Genomic DNA, 18601 nt, shown 5'->3' with positions numbered 1-18601 from the left:
GTAATCCCTATTTCCAGGATAAAACATAACAGAAGAATCCATTGTCTTCTGTACCCAAGATATACCGGCCAAAAAATTACAGCATGTTCGATTGTTTCAATAATGTTGGTACAGAAAGTACAAAACCCAGCAGACTCCTTGCGAAAATGCTGCCAGTTTGCTGTGATAGAGCATAATGTTAGGATCCCTAGCTGAAATGTCTTCTATAGCGCCTTGGCCTGAAGAGGTTCTGTCTCATCCAAGAAAACGTCCATAATATATTTGCCTTTACTCTCAAGAAAAGAGGTTGTAAGGGAAGCTACCCTTGGTTGCCCTTAAAAGGAATCATGTATGTTCTGTCAGTATGAACCCTTTAAAAATACTTTCGAAACCCCATTAGATTTCAAGAGGTGGACCATAAGTTTCCATAACAAACATGGAGAAGGAATTGTTTTATAAACCTTTATGTGCCCCAGGTTGCCTCAAAATGTTTTTCAACTTTCTCCAAGCAGCTTATGTCTTTTTGACCCACATAGGTCGGCACCTTGTAGAGTCACCCAGAGAGCTTGCAGATGATACATTTGGAGGCAATAGGGTGGAAGAGGGAACCTTGCTGCAACATCACAATTCACCCTGATTTCTATTCTATTTCTATTTTTAGCCTATACTTTGGGTGACCAGTCAAAATGCTAAGTGAGCGTGACCCATAGGTTGTCAAATACATGGACTCTCCCCACTGGAGCTCCGTTGAGCATTGGGTTAGTTCTAGTGGATGTACAGGAATTAAAAAACATATACTTGGTTTTCCCGATGTTAATCTCTAGGCCCCTCTGTTTACAGAAAGACTCAAACCGACCAAAAAGCTTTTGTAGCCCCATAGGTGTTTTTGAGATGGGGAGTGTGTTTTCTGCAAACAGGAGGGTCAGAACCCTGTCACCCGCTAGTCTTGGGGTGTTGTTCTTGCTTTTCTCTAAGTAAGTTACCAGATCATTAATGAAAAGTAGGAATAGGGTCGGAACGAGAATGCACCCTGGTCGTGCACCCCTGTTAACAGTTCACCCTGAGATCCACAACGGACCTGAGCAAAATTGTCAGTTTGTAGTATAATAATAACATACAATAGGTATTTTGGGACCCCAATGTCTGCCAACACCTTCCACAGAGACTCCCTAGGTACTAAATCAAAAGAGGACCGAAGGTCCACAAGGGTCATTGAGAGACGGCCATCCCCCAAAGTTACATATTTCCAATAGAGTAGCTGGAAAGGAAACACCTGGTCGGTGGTGCTTGTACCATCCCTAAAGCCAGCTAGAAGCAGTGTCAGGATTGCTGTGTCAGTAAGCCACTCATGCAGCCTGTCCAAGATAACCCTGCTGAACATTTTGTGAGTACTGTAGATGAAGATGATGGGCCTGTAATTTACAGGAACTGCCCTACAGCCCTTTCTAGAGATCGGAATTCCCTGAGCCATGTAGGGGGCGTGGCGGCGTCTTTCAAAATAGCATTAAAACACTAAACAATATGGACACCAGATGTAATGTTCAGCCCCTAAAAGGTCCCAAGGGATCTTATCCAACCCTGGGGCTTTAGTTGGAAGAATCCAGTTTAAAGCTTTTCTATCTTAATAACTGGAAATATAATACCTACCTTTGGCTAGTATTTCAAGTTAGAAATCTGCTAACCCAATACAACCTGCATCACAGCCAGGGGCCGCATATGCAGACCCAGTGTCCTCACTTTGAGATAAATCCAACCATGTGGAGGAGGACTATAGCTCTGAGAAGTGATTGAACCAATACGCTGTGGAGGTGTTATTGTCAATTGGTGAGTGATCATCAGTGCCACAGTTGGTGAGACTGCTCTTAAAGGAAAGTTGGTCCATTGCTTTAATGGCGCATAACATGCATGCCCTTCTTGTCTAGTCCAAATCTCTTTTGGCACAGAGTACTGCAGCTTTATAAGACTGCCTAGCTCCTTTGAATAACTTCCTATTCTGATCCTGAATGGCTTTGGATAGCAAATGCCTAGCTACCCTGCAAGATTTATTGTACCAAAGAGCCCTAGTTCCTTTTTGCAAGAGTGTTGGACTCTGCAAAAAAGATATTCTTTAAGGATGAGATTATAGAATTATGGATAGCACTGGTACTCACCAGGGTTTCAGGTTGGTTTGTGGATACTACCATGGTCTGCACAGCTCCGTGCCACTATGTCATAAACCTCCCTCAAAACTGTAGAAGATTCTACAACAATACTCCAATTTAACCTACGTCGATTGTTTGTGGCTCTAAGCCTTCTATCGAAGGGTTCAGTATGAGTACTATGCAGAGTAGTTCCTAGTGGGCTCAGTGTGAGATCCAGGGCATTGTGATCACTATCCTGCCTGGGTATCACATCCACTTCAGCCAGTTTAGGCTAGAGTCTAAAGTCCAAAAAGATATAATCGATTAGACTAGTGTTGCCCATGGGATTAAACTTATGCCTCCTCTCTTTGTCTGAAATCGATCTTCCCTTTCAGGCTCGGAGGCCTTGATTCAGTGTAAACACATTCAATTGGACTACAGCAGATGCCCATTTCTTTAAGGGGGAAAGTGTAATCCCGGGAACTGGCCAGACTTGGTCTACATTGCCTGTAAGATCCTCTAACGTGGTGCTCAGTGGCTTGAATTTCCAATTAAAATCGCCAGTGACAATTTTAAAAGAACCAACTGGGAGGGCCGCTAAATGGGAATCTACAATGTCTATAATTGGTAATTCAGATCTACTGCCCACTTCCTTACAATACACACTGTAAATGTAATTGGTCTCATTTGTAGGGAATTGCAAGCTGACACATAAAACATCTGATGAACCCAAATCAATCTCTTTGGCCACACAGAGCATAGTGGTTTTCACCCAGAATATTACCCCTCCTCCCCCAACCTCACCCTCATGGTCGTCCCTTCTCTGAAGAAACTACGACCTGCGAAAATGTAACAAAGCTGGGAGGAAAGTGGGGGGACAAAGACCGTGTTTCCTGAAATAGGCAGATGTCAAACGTGTCTCTAAACTGACACCAATCTAAACAGGATGGATTTGAAGATATTCCTGCAAGATTCCAGGAAACAAGCTACCTAAATGATGCAGCAAAGTCACTGGTGGAAACATGGCTAGAGCTTTTAGGAATTACTAGAATAGCATCAACAGTAAGTGTGGTGGCTACAGAATTAAAAGAATCCCCCAAGTCCTCCACCCCGTATAACAGACTTTATGGGGACAGCTGCAGTGTCTGCGTGTCCATCAATGCTAGCCAAGTCTGTTAAAGAGATAAATCTATTTGAGGTGGGACCTGTGAATCTGATTAGCTCATTGTCCCTGGGTGACATATGCCCTCGTCCTGTCTCACTCCTGGGATATAGATGTTTGCAAAAATAACTGAGTGGACAATATTGAAGTCTGCATGCTGCAAATGCCTCCTCATATCAGATTGAATAAGCAGCGAGCCCGACCTGGGTTATTGCAGTTTATTATAATACAATGCCCTTTCAGATGTTTTATTGAAGTTCTGACCCACCAACCCTTCTCACAAAACAAGATATCATCATATTCATTAGCGTTGAAGTTGGAGTTTTCGGGTCAACCAATGACAGACATTGTTTGTTGGCTGGGGAGTTGATTCTTCCCTGGAGGAGTTTAGAGGTGGAACACCAGTCATTATGGCTACATCGGGACAACAGTCAGGGGGAAGATTTAAACAAAACTGATTGGGGAAGGGCTGAGCCTGAGAGTCAGTTCCTTGGACTTACTGACCGTTCCAGGCACCAGTTCTTCCCTGTGCACCTCCTCCTCTCTCACATGATATCAAAGAACCCACAACTTGAATGGAGGAGGGATGAACATCAGTAGCAGGCGTGATTCCTTGAGATGGCTCGGACCTGAAATAGAGTTCAGAGCTCGGAGCCAAGGGTCTAGCTGGGCCAGGCCTGGATGGCTCGGCAGAGGCCTGCTGGGCCAATAAATTTCTACGAGCCAAGGTAAGCTGGGTAATGGCATCTTCCAGGCTTCATACCTGTCCACCGAGGGAGTGACACACTCACCTACCATGGATTTAAAATTCTCAAACACCCAGTCCCTATCATAGTTAGCATTTCCACTAGCTGCACCATTTGCAGTTGTTGGAGCCGAAATGGGCAACAGTGGACTGGGCTTGATAACCAGGTTATTGGTCATTTGGGCTCTGGGTGATCTGGGTAAGCCCCCTTGCTTGGGTTTGCATTTTTTTGGGGCTGAGGGCACATTGTCACTGGCATTTATGGGATCCAGTTTGTTGAACAGGCCAGTTCCTGGTAAATGGGCTTGCACGTTACACACGTTGGGCTTTTGGCCACAGAGTGCATGGGAGTACTCGCTACCCACACTCTGATGGTGTTTGCCTGCCCCAGCTGTATCACAGGGGAACTACTAGGCCCTCACCCATATCGCGGGATGAATGTCTCTCCGCCAGGTCGATTTTGTGGCAAATACGCCTACTGTCCTGAACAAAAAAGAGTCAGGCTTAGTGCCTCTGACTGATTTAACTGTAACATTGTCTCTGTCTCCGGGTAACTTACGCTTGCCCATTATTCTTAAAGATAAGCTACACCAACAGTAAAGGACTAACCATACAGTGAAATGGGACCCAAAAACCAAGAAGGATAGCCCAGCCTAGCCTCTTCCAGTCAATAATGCGCTGCAGGAGTGCACCCAGTGAGTTAAGGTACCTGCCTGGTGCTGATTGACAGGAATCAGCTCCCGCCACAAAGTGAAAACAATCCCCCGGGACCGCAGCTACTCTAAGAACTCCAAGCAAGTGAAGGAGATTGAATACAAGCCTAGAAACATGAGCCAAGGGGCCCCAAGCTCGCCCCTCAGTCCTGGCCCACCCCAGCAGAAGTCAGAAGTCAGATGAAGAGGTACGGGTGGTGGCTTAGATTAAAGGCATACCGGGATGTGAAGATGTTCTTTCCAGAAATACCAGGCAGTGCCCAGCCACGGAGCCAAGGGGATTGGAGCTGCCCTGCCTCTCCCTGACACTGACAGGTGCAGGACGGGACCGCCTTTGGCCTGGGCTTTGCCCGGGCACGACCCACGCAGCAGGAGATAGCAAGGCACGTTGAGGAGCAGCTGCACAGGAAATGCGTCAGGCGGCTTCCGGGCATGAGACGTTTAGGTAGATTTGTGTGTCATGAGCATATAGTGGAGAGGACACCTGAGGATTATACAGAGGGGTTCGAGGTAGAGGTTGAAAAGGGTTGGGGAGATAATTTAACCTTGTAGGACCTCTTGTTGCAGGCTGACTGGATCTGAGACGTCATTCCCATTTTTTCAAATTTGAAAGCATTTATTTAGGTCAGAGGAGAAGAATTTAAGGACAACACCATCCATACTCATTTAATGCTTCAGGGTATCTAGCAAAGCCAAGGGGTTGACTGTGTCAAACGCTAAAGAGAGGTCAGGAAGCCAAGTAAACAGAAATTGCCCATGTTTAGGATGTGGAGGGTGTTCTCCACAATCTGAAGAACTGCAGTCTCAGAAGAACTGCAGTCTCGGTGCTTTGGCACTGACGGAAACCATATTGAAACAAGTCGAGGAGATTGTTGTCCTGGATGTGGGATGACAGTTGGGAGGCTATGTAACTTTCAATCATCTTACATAGGAGAGGCAGGGTGGATAATGGGCGGAAGCTGTCAAACTCTTCGGGCCACAGAGATTGATTTTTTAGAAGAGTAGAAATTTGAGCTTGTTTTAGACAGCTTGGGAGTAAGCCCTAATCCAATGGTGCGTTACTCAGGGTTGTCCAAATGAGTAGAATTAGTGTGGCAAGGGATTTACTAATGGAGCCTGGAACAGTGTTGCAAAGTTGGCTCTTTCTCAGAGATTTGGGAGAAAGAGAACCTTGGCTAAAGTGCCTTGCAAGGCAGTACCTCTTTGGTTATGTTGTCAGCTTTGGAAGGACAGGATATGTTAATATCTTTGATTTTTTTTTGGCAAAGAACTCTGCATAGTTATGGCAAAGGATCTCTGATGCCTTAATTGGGAAGCGGGGGTTGGAGGGAGGGTTGTTGGCTTGATTAGTAACCTAAAATAGTTTTTTCAAGCAATGCTTGGCTGTATAAAGCAGTGATCTGATTTGTGATGCTGTGGCTATGAAGATGTGGCCTTTGTATTTTTGTCTCTCAGTATGAATCATTGTTAGAGTGAATGGTAACGGTGTTTGCCACCAGTCTATCTTCAATTTTCTTATGTTTTTGCTTTTTTCATAAAGGATTTTGGAGTAACAGGGGCAAAAGGGTTTGGGTCCACTGTATTTGCTGTTGATGGGTGCATGAGCTCAAATTTTCTATGGCCTTGTTGATGTCAAGTTGAGACACTATAGGCCTAGATTCGCCATAGTTTGGTATTGATGTTACTGGTATTTCTGACCCAGATTTTGTTTTCTTCGGTTGACCAAGGGTTTTCTTTTTTTGAGAAAGGCACCTACAATCAACCAGGATGGGGTTACTGGTCAAAAGAAGAGGTGCTGTTAAGATGATCAGGTCGAGAGTGTTGCCTATGCAGTGTGTTGGTTTCTGGCAGTGCTGATGGAGGCTGTTGTCTTCTAGAGAAGTTGCAAAGTGCTCCAGTGATCTATTTGCTTCAGCACCCCAATGGAGGTTGAAGTAACTGGGAAGATAAAGTTGTCAGAGCTGATTAATTGTGCTGTGAAGAATTCTATGCACTCTTGAAGGTGTTGGTTTGACCTGAAGGCTGGTAGATTACATTCAACCTGAGGTTAGAGGAAGTTTATGAGATGAATTCCAGTGATAAACACTTTAAGGATTGAAAGCAAGTGTTGGGAAGTAGTCTGCAGCTCAGAGCGTTTCCTTAAATGACTGATATACCTCTGCCTTGTTTACCTCCCTGGTTGCTTCTCAGAATGGAGTAGAGGGGAGGTAGTAGGAGCGGAAGAAGGCTGTTTGTAGTATTGGTCAGCCAGGTTTCAATGAGGATAATTATGCTGATGGTGTATTTGGTGATCATGTCTGAGCTCTCAAGGCAGTGTTTGACTGCAGTGCAAAAGTTGTGCAGCATTTAGCTGTTAAAGTTGGATGAAGGTATGTGGAGTGGAGAAGATACAGGGCTGAAGTGTTGAGATGAGGGGGGGAGATGAGGGCAGAAGAGTAGGGCGAACAGACCAGTAGGATTGGCGGTGGATGAGTAGCAAATTAAAATGTACGAAAAATTAAATATAAAGTGTGCAACTGTACAAATAAATGAAGATAGTGGGCTTGTCGTAACAGTGATTCGTTATGAATCACATTTGCAAAATACTGAATTGCTGTTAATCAACACAGTTTGCAAATAGCAAATGTCTTACAAAGGCAGAGAATGGACACCTCAAAAACAGGAGATACCCCTACATATGCTCTAGAAATTACTGCAAAGCAGAGAAAAAGGCAGCGCTTGAGAAATCCACCTCGAGCCACCACACTCCTAATCAATCCACCCCACCCACACAGAAACAAGCGAAGAGAGAGATACAGGAAGCAGAAAAAGAAAACCTAATTTCAGCAAAAGAGATCTTTAAAACATTGCAGAGGAATCTGTGGCATGTTGAATACATGCAAACACGCAAGATTTCGAGTAGGATTCAGTCTGGACTTGAGGTCAAATTTTAACATGACAATATTCTGTCTTGGACACAACACTGGGTACTAAAACAATTGCTAAAAATGTGTTCCAAGTTCCTCAAACAGGTGAGGAGTGCTCGATGGACAATTGGAGAAAGGTATTTTCTCTCCCAGGGGTGTCTTTGAATGCCTCTCCAGGGCCTATAAGTCATGTTTCTATATCACCGGTGTTTTCCAAGCGTGAAGATCAGCTGAAGCGCTTCTTATGCAGGATTTATGAGGAAAGAGGGCCACCAGAGGATGGCCACAGACAGAGACGTTCTAAAGCATGGACAATGTGGGGAATTGCCCAAACCCCTTATCGTCCACAGGGCCCTTGGAGAGTGAACTTGCTCTCTATCTCACTTCTGTCTATTTCTCTATTTCAGCCTTTAACATAAAGTTCTTTTTTGTTTTGGATCATGGGGCTTGAATTAGCCTAACTTGAGTACAAATATAGTGCAGAATAGGGCCTGCCAAATTATTCGTTGCCCAGAGCCCCAAATATCCGTAAGAGGACACTGGCTACAGAAGAGACGAGTAGACAGCTCTGAAACCGCAACAAAGCAAATCATAGTTGTATTTTTAAAGCATACATAAGCAAGTGATGAGTGTCACTTGAACCAAAGGCACATTAATAATTCGAAACGTTTCAGCAGCCTTTATTTCCACTCTCTACCCAACGTGGTTAGGCAATGAACTTCCCTCACTAAACGTGCCTAGTCGGGATTAGAGTCCTGTCTCTAAACCATCGGTAGTAGGCATGGAATCCAGCACACCACGTTTAATAGGCAGACTATCCTCAGGTGTGTGCACTAAAACACCCATTTGACGATTCTGCGGTGTTTCTGACAGTCTGTGAATCTGAAGGAACACATTGTGCACGTGAATGCGGCGCAGGCACGGGCTTCCACTTAAGTGTTTGTGCTGAGTGTGCATTTTAAACGTTGTTTGAAATGGGTAAGATTCCACTTTCCACCCAAGGGCTCCCAGTGTGTGCATCACGAGTGGCAGTGTCTATTTACACATTACAGATAGTTACTTTGCATTTGAAAAGGCGGTTATGCAAAGGGCTCTTTGAATCTGGCCACCGGTACTGGATTCAAAACTGTTTTGTTATGCTTTTTATGAAATTTACCCTTCTTTTATTTTTAAGCGAAGCTTGCTTTTGTGTGTGTGGGGAGAGACACTTAGGGCCATATGTACGAAAACATTTTCCCATAGACATAGAATGGGCAAAACTGCTTGCTACATCTGGCCCTTAGAAACTGCCCAGATTTGAGTGCATGCTGTCCCAGAGGCATTGGAGATGTCGGGCCATCCGAGTGAAAGTTTACTTCAAAATAATTTGAAGGTCCTTTCCCAATTCCGGTTGCCAAACTCCGACTGACCCAGTAATAGTGCGGTAGAAACTTGCCTTATGTGAGTCCAGAACGGCATTACCATGCACTGGATCACTCATGATGCGTACTTAATGGGTCACCAGTAAATGATGTTAAACCGAATTTGACGGATTTCCCTCCAGTCCTTTTAAGTAGTCACTATGCCATGCACGCTCGGGAGTATGAATACTGATTTCAGACCTTTAGCTGTTTTTTTCGAAGTGAACTGTCTGCATGAAAGACACTTTCAGGAGGGTGAGCATACTTGGGTTTTTAGTTGTTTTCTGTCCATAGGTACATCGAGGCCCATGGTGGCTTCATTCTGTTTACTGTTTATCCTGCAGGGTTCTACGTGACGCTGGTCGTGAACCGGTGGTGGAACCAGTTTGTGAACCTTCCATGGCCAGACAGGTTGATGTTCCTGATTTCCAGCAATGTTCACGGCAGGGACGAGTACGGGCGCCTGCTCAGGAGGACACTGATGCGTTACGTGAACTTGACGTCGGTGCTGATATTCCGCTCCGTCAGCACGGCTGTGTACAAAAGATTTCCGACCTTCGACCATGTTGTAGAAGCAGGTACTTTTCAATTTAGTCATATTGCTCAGCTGCCTGTAAATATATATATATTTCTGACTTGCAAATCAAATGTTGTGCCATTTGCTTATTTGTTTTTATTACTTATATGTGTAAGGAGCAAAACTACAAATGTAACTGTAGGCATCATAACCTATTAAATATGAATCTAACAAACAAACTAGATATGTCACTGTATTCAAACCAGTTCTCATGCAAAAGGCAGAGTATCAATTTCTCTGGTGAAAAGTTCATAATTAAAGAAAAAAAGTTGCTTTACAGAAGCCAATCCGTGTTGGTTTTTCGTTAAGTTTTGCAGACAAAGGAATTCCAGATCCTGGACTTCAGTACTGCATGTCTTCCGTCCTCTTTCCACCGTGTTTGATGCCACGATTGCCTCATTTGAGATTACTAGTTGGAGCATGGTTTGGAATTTTGTTTTAGAGGTGTACGGATAACATAACTTTGAGATATTTGAATAGGCAGGTAGCTAATATAAAAAACATTAACCCTGACGTGATTTGTCAAAACCTCTTCCTTTAAATCCCATTCTATCTGCTATGATTTGTGTGTGTTGTGATCAGCCATTTCAGCCAAGGTTGTGTCCAACCACTTCCGTAGAACCCCACTGAGTCACTACTGGACGCTGGGAAATCTTACATTTTCTACGATTTGAACCTCACAATAATACAAAAACAAGTTTATATAAAAAAATGCATACATTAGAAAATGTTTTATCTGCATCATAAACAAGAAAATGCGAATTTTGAAACTGGAGCTTTTAAAAAGTAAGTTTTCTTTTTAAAGATGAAGCAAAATGCAAGACTCTAGCATAAAACTTTGTCTTTTTTGTCCTAATGCATGCTTTCTTTTCATCTGAAAACATACATTCTGCTTCAATTGAGGCCACTAATAGTCCATTCTAGATTCTTTTTGCTATACCTGTGCTGCTCACACAAATCAACTCAAGGATACCAACTTAGTTTTTAGCTTTCAATTTCAAATTCCTTCACATTTATCGAGCAGTATAAAAGTTTCAGTTTTCAATGTGCACTTTTTTTAACTTGCTAATATTTAATTTTCTAAACAGTTGTGGACCCCCTGAGTAGGCATTGCGGTCTACCTGGGGTTTATGGACCACAGGTTAAGAATTGGTGCAATATAGGGTACTGATAACCAGTGGCGGCTGACGCAATAGAAAAGTAGTGGGGCAGGTGGGAGGGGACGAGGTGGAGTGGTAGTGTTCGGTGGGACGTGGGGGAACTGTAATAATAAAATAATTAAAACTCACATGATGTTACCAGCAGCCTCACACTCCTCTTCCTAGTCCCACCAGCTTCAGAGACTCCCTGTGCAATCCCTGCACTGCTCTCATGCTACTAAAAAGCATGAGAGCAGTTCAAGGATTGGCTTGAGTGGGCTGGTTTACTGCTCGCTCAGGCACAGGGAGTCTGTGCTGTTTCTCCAACCCGGCTGTCAAATACAGCTGGGTTGGAGAAACCTAAGTGTGCATGTCTGTTTGGCTGGCCATTGTGCACTTAAGCGCACTCACTCCACCCTTCCTCCCCCCTCCCATGGCTCAGCCCCACCCCTCCCTGCACATGCTGGCTCAGAGCTAGGAGTTGAAAAATACAACAATAATGAAATATCGTTTTATTTTTCAGCTTCCGGCTGTGAGCCAATGGGGCGACTCTCCTCCACCATTGCAGAGGAGCCACGGCTGCTGATAACTGCAACTGTCAGAGAATAAATAAAAACACACTGAAGCATTGGCCTAATATGTGACACAACGTTAAGTTTTGAATTCCAGTGGCCAAAGACAGTGATCCATTTTTGTGGAGGAGGTGGGGATGTCAATAAGCTCAGGAGACTGAGGCAAACTAGTGTTGGCTTTAAATGTCTGGCGTGAGCCAATCTGGAGCACATCAGTCTTTGTTACATTTAGTTTCAGGGCACTGAAATTCATCTACTTGACCAACTCCTAACCCTTCCTTGAGGCTGTGAAAATCATAATCTATGCCCATGAAATGGAGATGACTGTACTATGGACTATAGGAGGTAGGGATATGAAGATTCACTAATATCTTGGATAGAACATCAAGGGTCAAAGTAAGAAAAGTTGAGTAAATATAGATGAAGAATAGATTTACTATTCTTAATTCCACATCTATGCCCCTGCATATCTACACAAGGTACGAAAAACTATACTTACTTACCTTTTGATATTTTGTCTTTTGACATTCTGTCTATGATATTTGTTGCCATTGACATTCCTACCTCGATATCCCGGGGGCACACCCATACAGATAAATTTGCAAGTCATCTCCATAAGAATGATACTGCGGCCCTTTGGCCTTTCCTAAGGATGAGAATATTTAATAGCATGGGTGGGAGAGGGAGGCATTGGAACTTCCCACTCTACTTGAACATGAAAGAGGAGGAGATAGAGTTAAAAAAAACTCAGACACATATAATCACATTATTTCATCAGTAAATAAGTAACCCAAGGGACTCAATGACGAAGAACTATTTATTCCATGAAACAACTTAATGAGGATCTAGCACAATGGATTTCAAAAAGTGAGCTGAACTACAGTCATTAAGGATTTGATATAGTCAGTTGGAACTATGCCTTGACTATGCCTTGTCTTGAAACAGGAGAATTAAAATAATTGGAACTGTGGCCACTGAGGCCCTGATTGTTGGTTAAGTAACTATTGGGAGATATTATTATCATGAGATTTATTTGAAACAAAACAGGCACTTCACAATAGTGTGGATAGTTAGGGAAAAGTATTTTTAATGTTCTATTTTTTTGTATAAAAGGTAACAAAGTACTGCTGTACTGTCTAGGAAGCACCACATTACCTTTTGAAATTGAAAAAAATAAAGGATTTATGACAAACAATAAAACAACACTAAACAACAATAACAAATATTTTTTGTTTGTCATAAACCCTTTCTTTTAATTTCGAAAGGTACCACAGAACTTCCAAGATAGTACCACAGTACTTGTTACATTTAATAAAAATACATAAAACAATACAAATACTTTTCTTTAACTAATCACAATTTGGTAAAGTGCCTCATTTGGTTAAAACATGGTAAAAAGGCATATCTCAAGTAGAAACCAAGACCTCAGACATTATGCAGTGACATCTTTCTAAAAAGTTGATGAAAAATGCAAAATCGCTCCATGACACACCACACCACTCCACGGTATGACACTCCACTCCACTCTACAACCTGCTTCTTCAGTCTATGACATGTCACTAAAGTCTACGATATGCCACTCCACTGTACGTCACTCCACAGCACTCCACTCTACAGCACGCCACTGCACTGTACGTCACACCACTCCATTGTATGACATGCCACTCCACTGTATGACATGCCATTCCACTATACGCACTCCAGTCTACACACCTCCACTACGAGACTCTACAATACGCCACTCTATGCCACAGCACTCTATTCTAATGTACAACATGCCACACTACTCTCCAGTATGTATTAAAATTAAACCAAAAAACATTATATATGACAAAAGACACTATGGGGGTCATTCCAACCCTGGCGGTCGGTGATAAAGCGGCGGCCAACCCACCAACAGGCAGGCGGTCAAAAAAATGGAATTCTGACCCTGGCGGGAACCGCCAACACAGCCCGCCACTTTAACACTCCGACCGCCACGGCGGGACAAACAAACAGCGCAGCGGTCACCGCCAACAGGCAGGCGGCAGACAATGTACCGCCCACCCTATCACAACTCACCAATCCGCCACCTTTTCCGGGGCGGGAGCCCCGCCGATAAAAACACGGCGAAAACAGACTACGAACGGGAAAACGCTCACCTCTATACACTCCACGAGGAATCTGGACAGCATGGAACCCGAATTGAACATCCTACCAGCTATTGTCTACCTGCTCTTCTACAAGGAGCACGAACGCCGGCGCAGACGACAACGGTGAGCACTGCACCTACGACACAGGGGAGGGGGGAGGAGGAAAGGTTACGGGCACACACATACGCGATACACCCACCCCCCCAAACACCCCCCTAAAATCCCTACACACCAATGCAGAGCAACAAGTCAGAGTGACACCCCCCAAACCACCCGGAATAATGCAAAGACAAAATTAAATGATCATTAAAATAGAAGTATATTATAGCTCAAATGAAGTAATGTGAAATATGAAAATTAAATATATATATCAAATAAAGAACATAATTAAAAATATATACATAGGCTATAAGTCCTGCACATTTTGGCAAAGTTCCATCGTTCGTGGGCCAATGTGCACAAACACATGGGCAAAGCCCACACACAAGACCAGATTCCATTGGAGAGAACACCGCTGGGGCATCAGATGATAAAACTACAGGCACCTCAGGGGGAAGGGAAGGGGGGGCACCTCAGCCACATGAGTCCACGACACCAGATCCACGAGGGGCCTCCATGCCCACTGTACCATCCTGGGGAGTGCAAAGCCACAGTCTCTCAAGTCGCTACAGTGGGTGGGTTGCCCACTGGACCATCCTGGGGAGTGCAAAGCCACAGTCTCTCAAGTCTCTACAGTGGGTGGGTTGCCCACTGGACCATCCTGGGGAGTGCAAAGCCACAGTCTCTCAAGTCTCTACAGTGGGTGGGTTGCCCACTGGACCATCCTGGGGAGTGCAAAGCCACAGTCTCTCAAGTCTCTACAGTGGGTGGGTTGCCCACTGTGCCATCCTGGGGAGTGCAAAGCCACAGTCCATCAGGTGGATTACAGACTCCACTGGTCATGGAGGAGGCATGGTGGCCAGAGTGCTTAGAGAAGCCCTGCTCGACACAGAACCGGCCCTGCCAATGGGCCAGGGGTGCATGAGATGAAGGGCCCAGCAGAGCAGTTCAGAGACGGCGGTGCACAGCGGAGCGGTGCTTGAGATGAAGGGCCCAGCGGAGCGGTGCTTGACAGGAAGGGCCCAGCGGAGCGGTGCTTGAGATGAAGGGCCCAGCGGAGCGGTGCTTGACAGGAAGGGCCCAGCAGAGCGGTGCTTGACACGGCGGTGCCCAGCGGAGCGGTGCTTGAGACGGCGGTGCCCAGCGGAGCAGTGCTTGACAGGAAGGGCCCAGCGGAGCGGTGCTTGACACGGCGGTGCCCAGCGGAGCGGTGCTTGAGATGAAGGGCCCAGCGGAGCGTGCTTGACAGGAAGGGCCCAGCGGAGCGGTGCTTGACACGGCAGTGCCCAGCGGAGCGGTGCTTGAGATGAAGGGCCCAGCGGAGCGGTGCTTGACAGGAAGGGCCCAGCAGAGCGGTGCTTGACACGGCGGTGCCCAGCGGAGCGGTGCTTGAGACGGCGGTGCCCAGTTCAGCAGTGCTTGAGACGGCGGTGCCCAATTCAGCGGTGCTTGTTTGAAAGGGCCCAGTTCAGCAGTGCTTGTTTGAAAGAGCCCAGTTCAGCGGTGCTTGAGACGGCGGTGCCCTGTTCAGCGGTGCTTGAGACGGCGGTGCCCAGTTCAGCGGTGCTTGTTTGAAAGGGCCCAGTTCAGCGGTGCTTGTTTGAAAGGGCCCAGTTCAGCGGTGCTTGAGACGGCGGTGCCCAGTTCAGCGGTGCTTGAGACGGCGGTGCCCAGTTCAGCGGTGCTTGTTTGAAAGGGCCCAGTTCAGCGGTGCTTGTTTGAAAGGGCCCAGTTCAGCGGTGCTTGAGACGGCGGTGCCCTGTTCAGCGGTGCTTGAGACGGCGGTGCCCAGTTCAGCGGTGCTTGTTTGAAAGGGCCCAGTTCAGCGGTGCTTGTTTGAAAGGGCTCAGTTCAGCCGTTCCGGCCCAGGCATGGGTGTCACTCGCCACCTGACATGTGGCTGGCGGGGCCTTCCTGCCCATCTGTCCGTTGGCTTGCTGGACCCTCCTGGGCTGCCGTACCGGGCATCTGGGTGTCCTCCTGCACACCTGGGAGGGGGCTGGTGGGGCACTCCTGGGCAGCTGGCCTGCTGCCGGACTTGTCGGGCGTGCTGCCCTTCCCACCCTTCCCTGGTCGTCTGTGGCCCTTTGACACCTTTGGCGGTGTGCCAGGTGGCACCCCACTTCCAGACGGAGCCAGGGTAGGGATTTCGGTCCCTGGTGTCCGTGGCCTCTCGCGCCGGGCACTGCTAAATTTTGGCTGCTTTTCCGGGGGTGGGCTGGCCGTGCCTTGGCTCCTAGCCGGAGTAGTTGCCCTTGAGGGTGGGGGACTCCAATGTCCTTGGACAACAGTCCTGATAGGTCCTGGTTTGGTGGTGGCTGAGGTGCTGATTGCAGTCTTATGAGATGGACGGGGTGGGGGAGTTGTAGGAAAGAGGTAAAGTTTTGAAAAGAAAAGCAATTTGGAAAGAGAGGGACGGTTAGGTGTAGTGGGTATGGGAGTGGAGGAAGAGGATGTGGTTGTAGGAGTGTGAAGTCTGGTGTCTTTGGGTGCAGGTGCTTGGGCTGGAGGCTGACGTGAGGTGGATAGCTGTTGGGTGGGTGGCTGCTTGCGTTTGTGTGGTTTGGAAGAGGGGGTGACAGACACACTCGGAGAGGACACAGGGGACGTGTAAATGGTAGTGGGGTTGGTGACTGCACGTGTGCGGAGTGTTCTGGTGGGTGTGCTGGTGATGGACGTAGTGGCTGATGATGTTGTGCATGCAAGTGTGAGTGGAGACGTCACAGGGAGGGAGGAGGGAGACGAGGAGGAGGGGGACACAGTGGAGGCAGTGGCTGTTGCATGTCTGCATGTGGATGTTGCTTGGGTGAATGCTTGTGTGATCTGTGGTGCTTATGTCTGGATGAGCTGCCCTTGGGTGTTGAGGTGTGTGCAGGCTGGTCTGTAGGTGTGGCTGGGATAGGCAGAGGAACAGGGGAGTGGGACTGGGTTGAGGAAGTTGGAGGGGGGAGGCTACACACAGGGACAATTGCTGCCGTCAGTGCTGAGGCCAGAGCGTTGAACGATCGCTGATGGGCAGCCTGACCCGAATGAATGCCCTCCAGGTATGCATTGCTCCGATGCACCTCCCTCTCTACACCCTGGATGGCATTCAAAAGGGTAGACTGCCCAACAATGATGGTCCTCAGGAGGTCAATGACCTCCTCACTGAGGGCAGCAGGGGTGACAGGGGCAGGGCCTGAGGTGCCTGGGGCGAAGGAGATGGCCGGCTTCCTGGCCGAGCGGGCACGGGGCGAACGCTGAGGGGCTGCTGGGAGGGCGGGGCTGGTGCGCTGGGTGGCGGCTGTACCTGTTGTTGCGGTGGGCACGGATGTTGCCGCCACCACAAGGGAGCTCCCTTCCGAGGACGTGTCGGTGTTGCTGACGTCTCCACGGATCCCCGTTGTGGAGCTCTCCTCGCCCTCCGTCTCACTGGTGTACTCGGAGTCGGTTGTATGGCCCTCCGGGCCCATGTGAGATGCAGCTCCCTCGTGCGCCGATGCCACTTCTCCTCCGCCTGATGATGCTAATGCACACATGAACAGGAAAACCAAGAAAAAGGGGGGGGGAGAAGAAAGAAAGACATGTTGAGTGCATGCATTGGCGGCACCGTTGGCACAGAGGACAGACACAGAAGCCCCCAGCACTACGCCGCGCACTCGGGGTACACTACTCAATTATTGTGACTTGGCCTACAGGTCTATGGACGACAAATGCACACATAGGTGAGGCCGGACCATGGATAGCTGTACATAGCACCCTACAGAGGTGGGGGGCGGGGGCACAGGGCCATGCCTAACGGAGGGGCCTAGCCTACAGAAAGCGCCCTGGCCTAGAGATAGCCACAGCCCTCCTCCCCCACCCAGACACCTCCACTGTGCGCTAATATAGCAGAATGTGCTGATACTCACCCCCTTGTGTCTGCTGTGATGTCCTCACGCGCCCATCCAAATCGGGGTAGGCCACCGCCAGGATCCGGGACATCAGGGGGGTCAATTGCCAGCTGGCACCCCTCCTACGTTGGGAGGCCATCCCCAGCAGAGCCTCGGCGGTCTTTCTGCTCCCGCGGCGGATGTCCTCCCACCTCTTGCGGCAGTGGGTGCCCCGTCTGTTGTGGACCCCCAGGGCCCGGACGTCCTTGGCGATGGCACGCCAAATTTCGATCTTCTGATGGGCGCTGACCTATGTGACATGTACAGGGTGGGAAAAGAAATATCATCACTTTTCTGCATGGTCGATGTGAGTGGCCCCCCTCCCCAACCTTGCCATGTGGCACATGCTCTCATCTGTCGTGCGTTGCACTCCTCATTCGCTCACCTCCCCACCATCTTACATCCACCCCACTCAACACAGGCATAGCCCATACTACGTGCTCCCTGTGTACTTACCTGTTGGTCTGGAGGACCGTAGAGTAGCGCATACTGGGGGAGGACCCCATCAACAAGTTTCTCCAATTCCTCAGATGTGAAGGCAGGGGCCCTTTCCCCAGTCGCAGCAGCCATTGCATCTCCCAGACCGAGGTCACAGCAGCACTTGCAGTATAGGTCCTCTCCTGTGGATGATCAGGTCTCGAGTGATTAAGCAGTTAGAAAATGGTGGTCACGCCCGCGGCGGTGCGTACCGCGGCGGTGCGTACCGCGACCGCCGGCGCACATCGTCATTTGGCTCCTGAAACCCATAGGGTTCAATGTTAACCAATGCGGCTTAGCACCGCGGTCTTCGACCGCCTACCGCCATGGTGTGCCACACCAGCGCATTGACCTCACATCCCATTGTCACACTTCACAGGTCAGGCAGCCGCCATTTCAAGGGCCCACATGGCTTAATTTCTACTGCGTCACACAGGCCTAGGCCTTGCATTGCCACTCATACAAGCCATTCAATGCATAGTGAATCGTGTACTGTGCAAGCTGTGTGAACGTACCTGTGGGTTGCTTGACTCTGTGCTCCATGTTGTCCTTCCTAGGCACTTTCCGCTGGGACTTGCGAGGAGAAGGAGGAATCCTCCCATGTACAGACCGCTGGTGGACCTGTCGACAATGGAAGAACGACATATCATACTGACATACAGGCTTGAC

The 18601-nt window shown here is 47.7% G+C and overlaps 1 protein-coding gene across 2 annotated transcripts in view; it reads left to right on the top strand.

Annotated features, from left to right (window-relative positions):
• BEST3 (bestrophin 3) overlaps positions 1-18601 on the top strand; it is a 162458-nt gene that overhangs the window by 91673 nt on the left and 52184 nt on the right. For both annotated transcript variants that reach the window (XM_069228323.1, XM_069228324.1), the window contains one exon: positions 9370-9603. In XM_069228323.1, coding sequence (XP_069084424.1) covers positions 9370-9603 — 234 coding nt within the window. The remainder of the gene's footprint in view (positions 1-9369; positions 9604-18601) is intronic.

The sequence above is a fragment of the Pleurodeles waltl genome, chromosome 4_1 (genome assembly GCF_031143425.1).
Source record: "Pleurodeles waltl isolate 20211129_DDA chromosome 4_1, aPleWal1.hap1.20221129, whole genome shotgun sequence".
Taxonomy (NCBI): Eukaryota; Metazoa; Chordata; class Amphibia; order Caudata; family Salamandridae; genus Pleurodeles; species Pleurodeles waltl.
The sequence above is the reverse complement of the archived record's forward strand: the minus strand, read 5'-3'. Positions and strand labels throughout refer to the sequence as shown.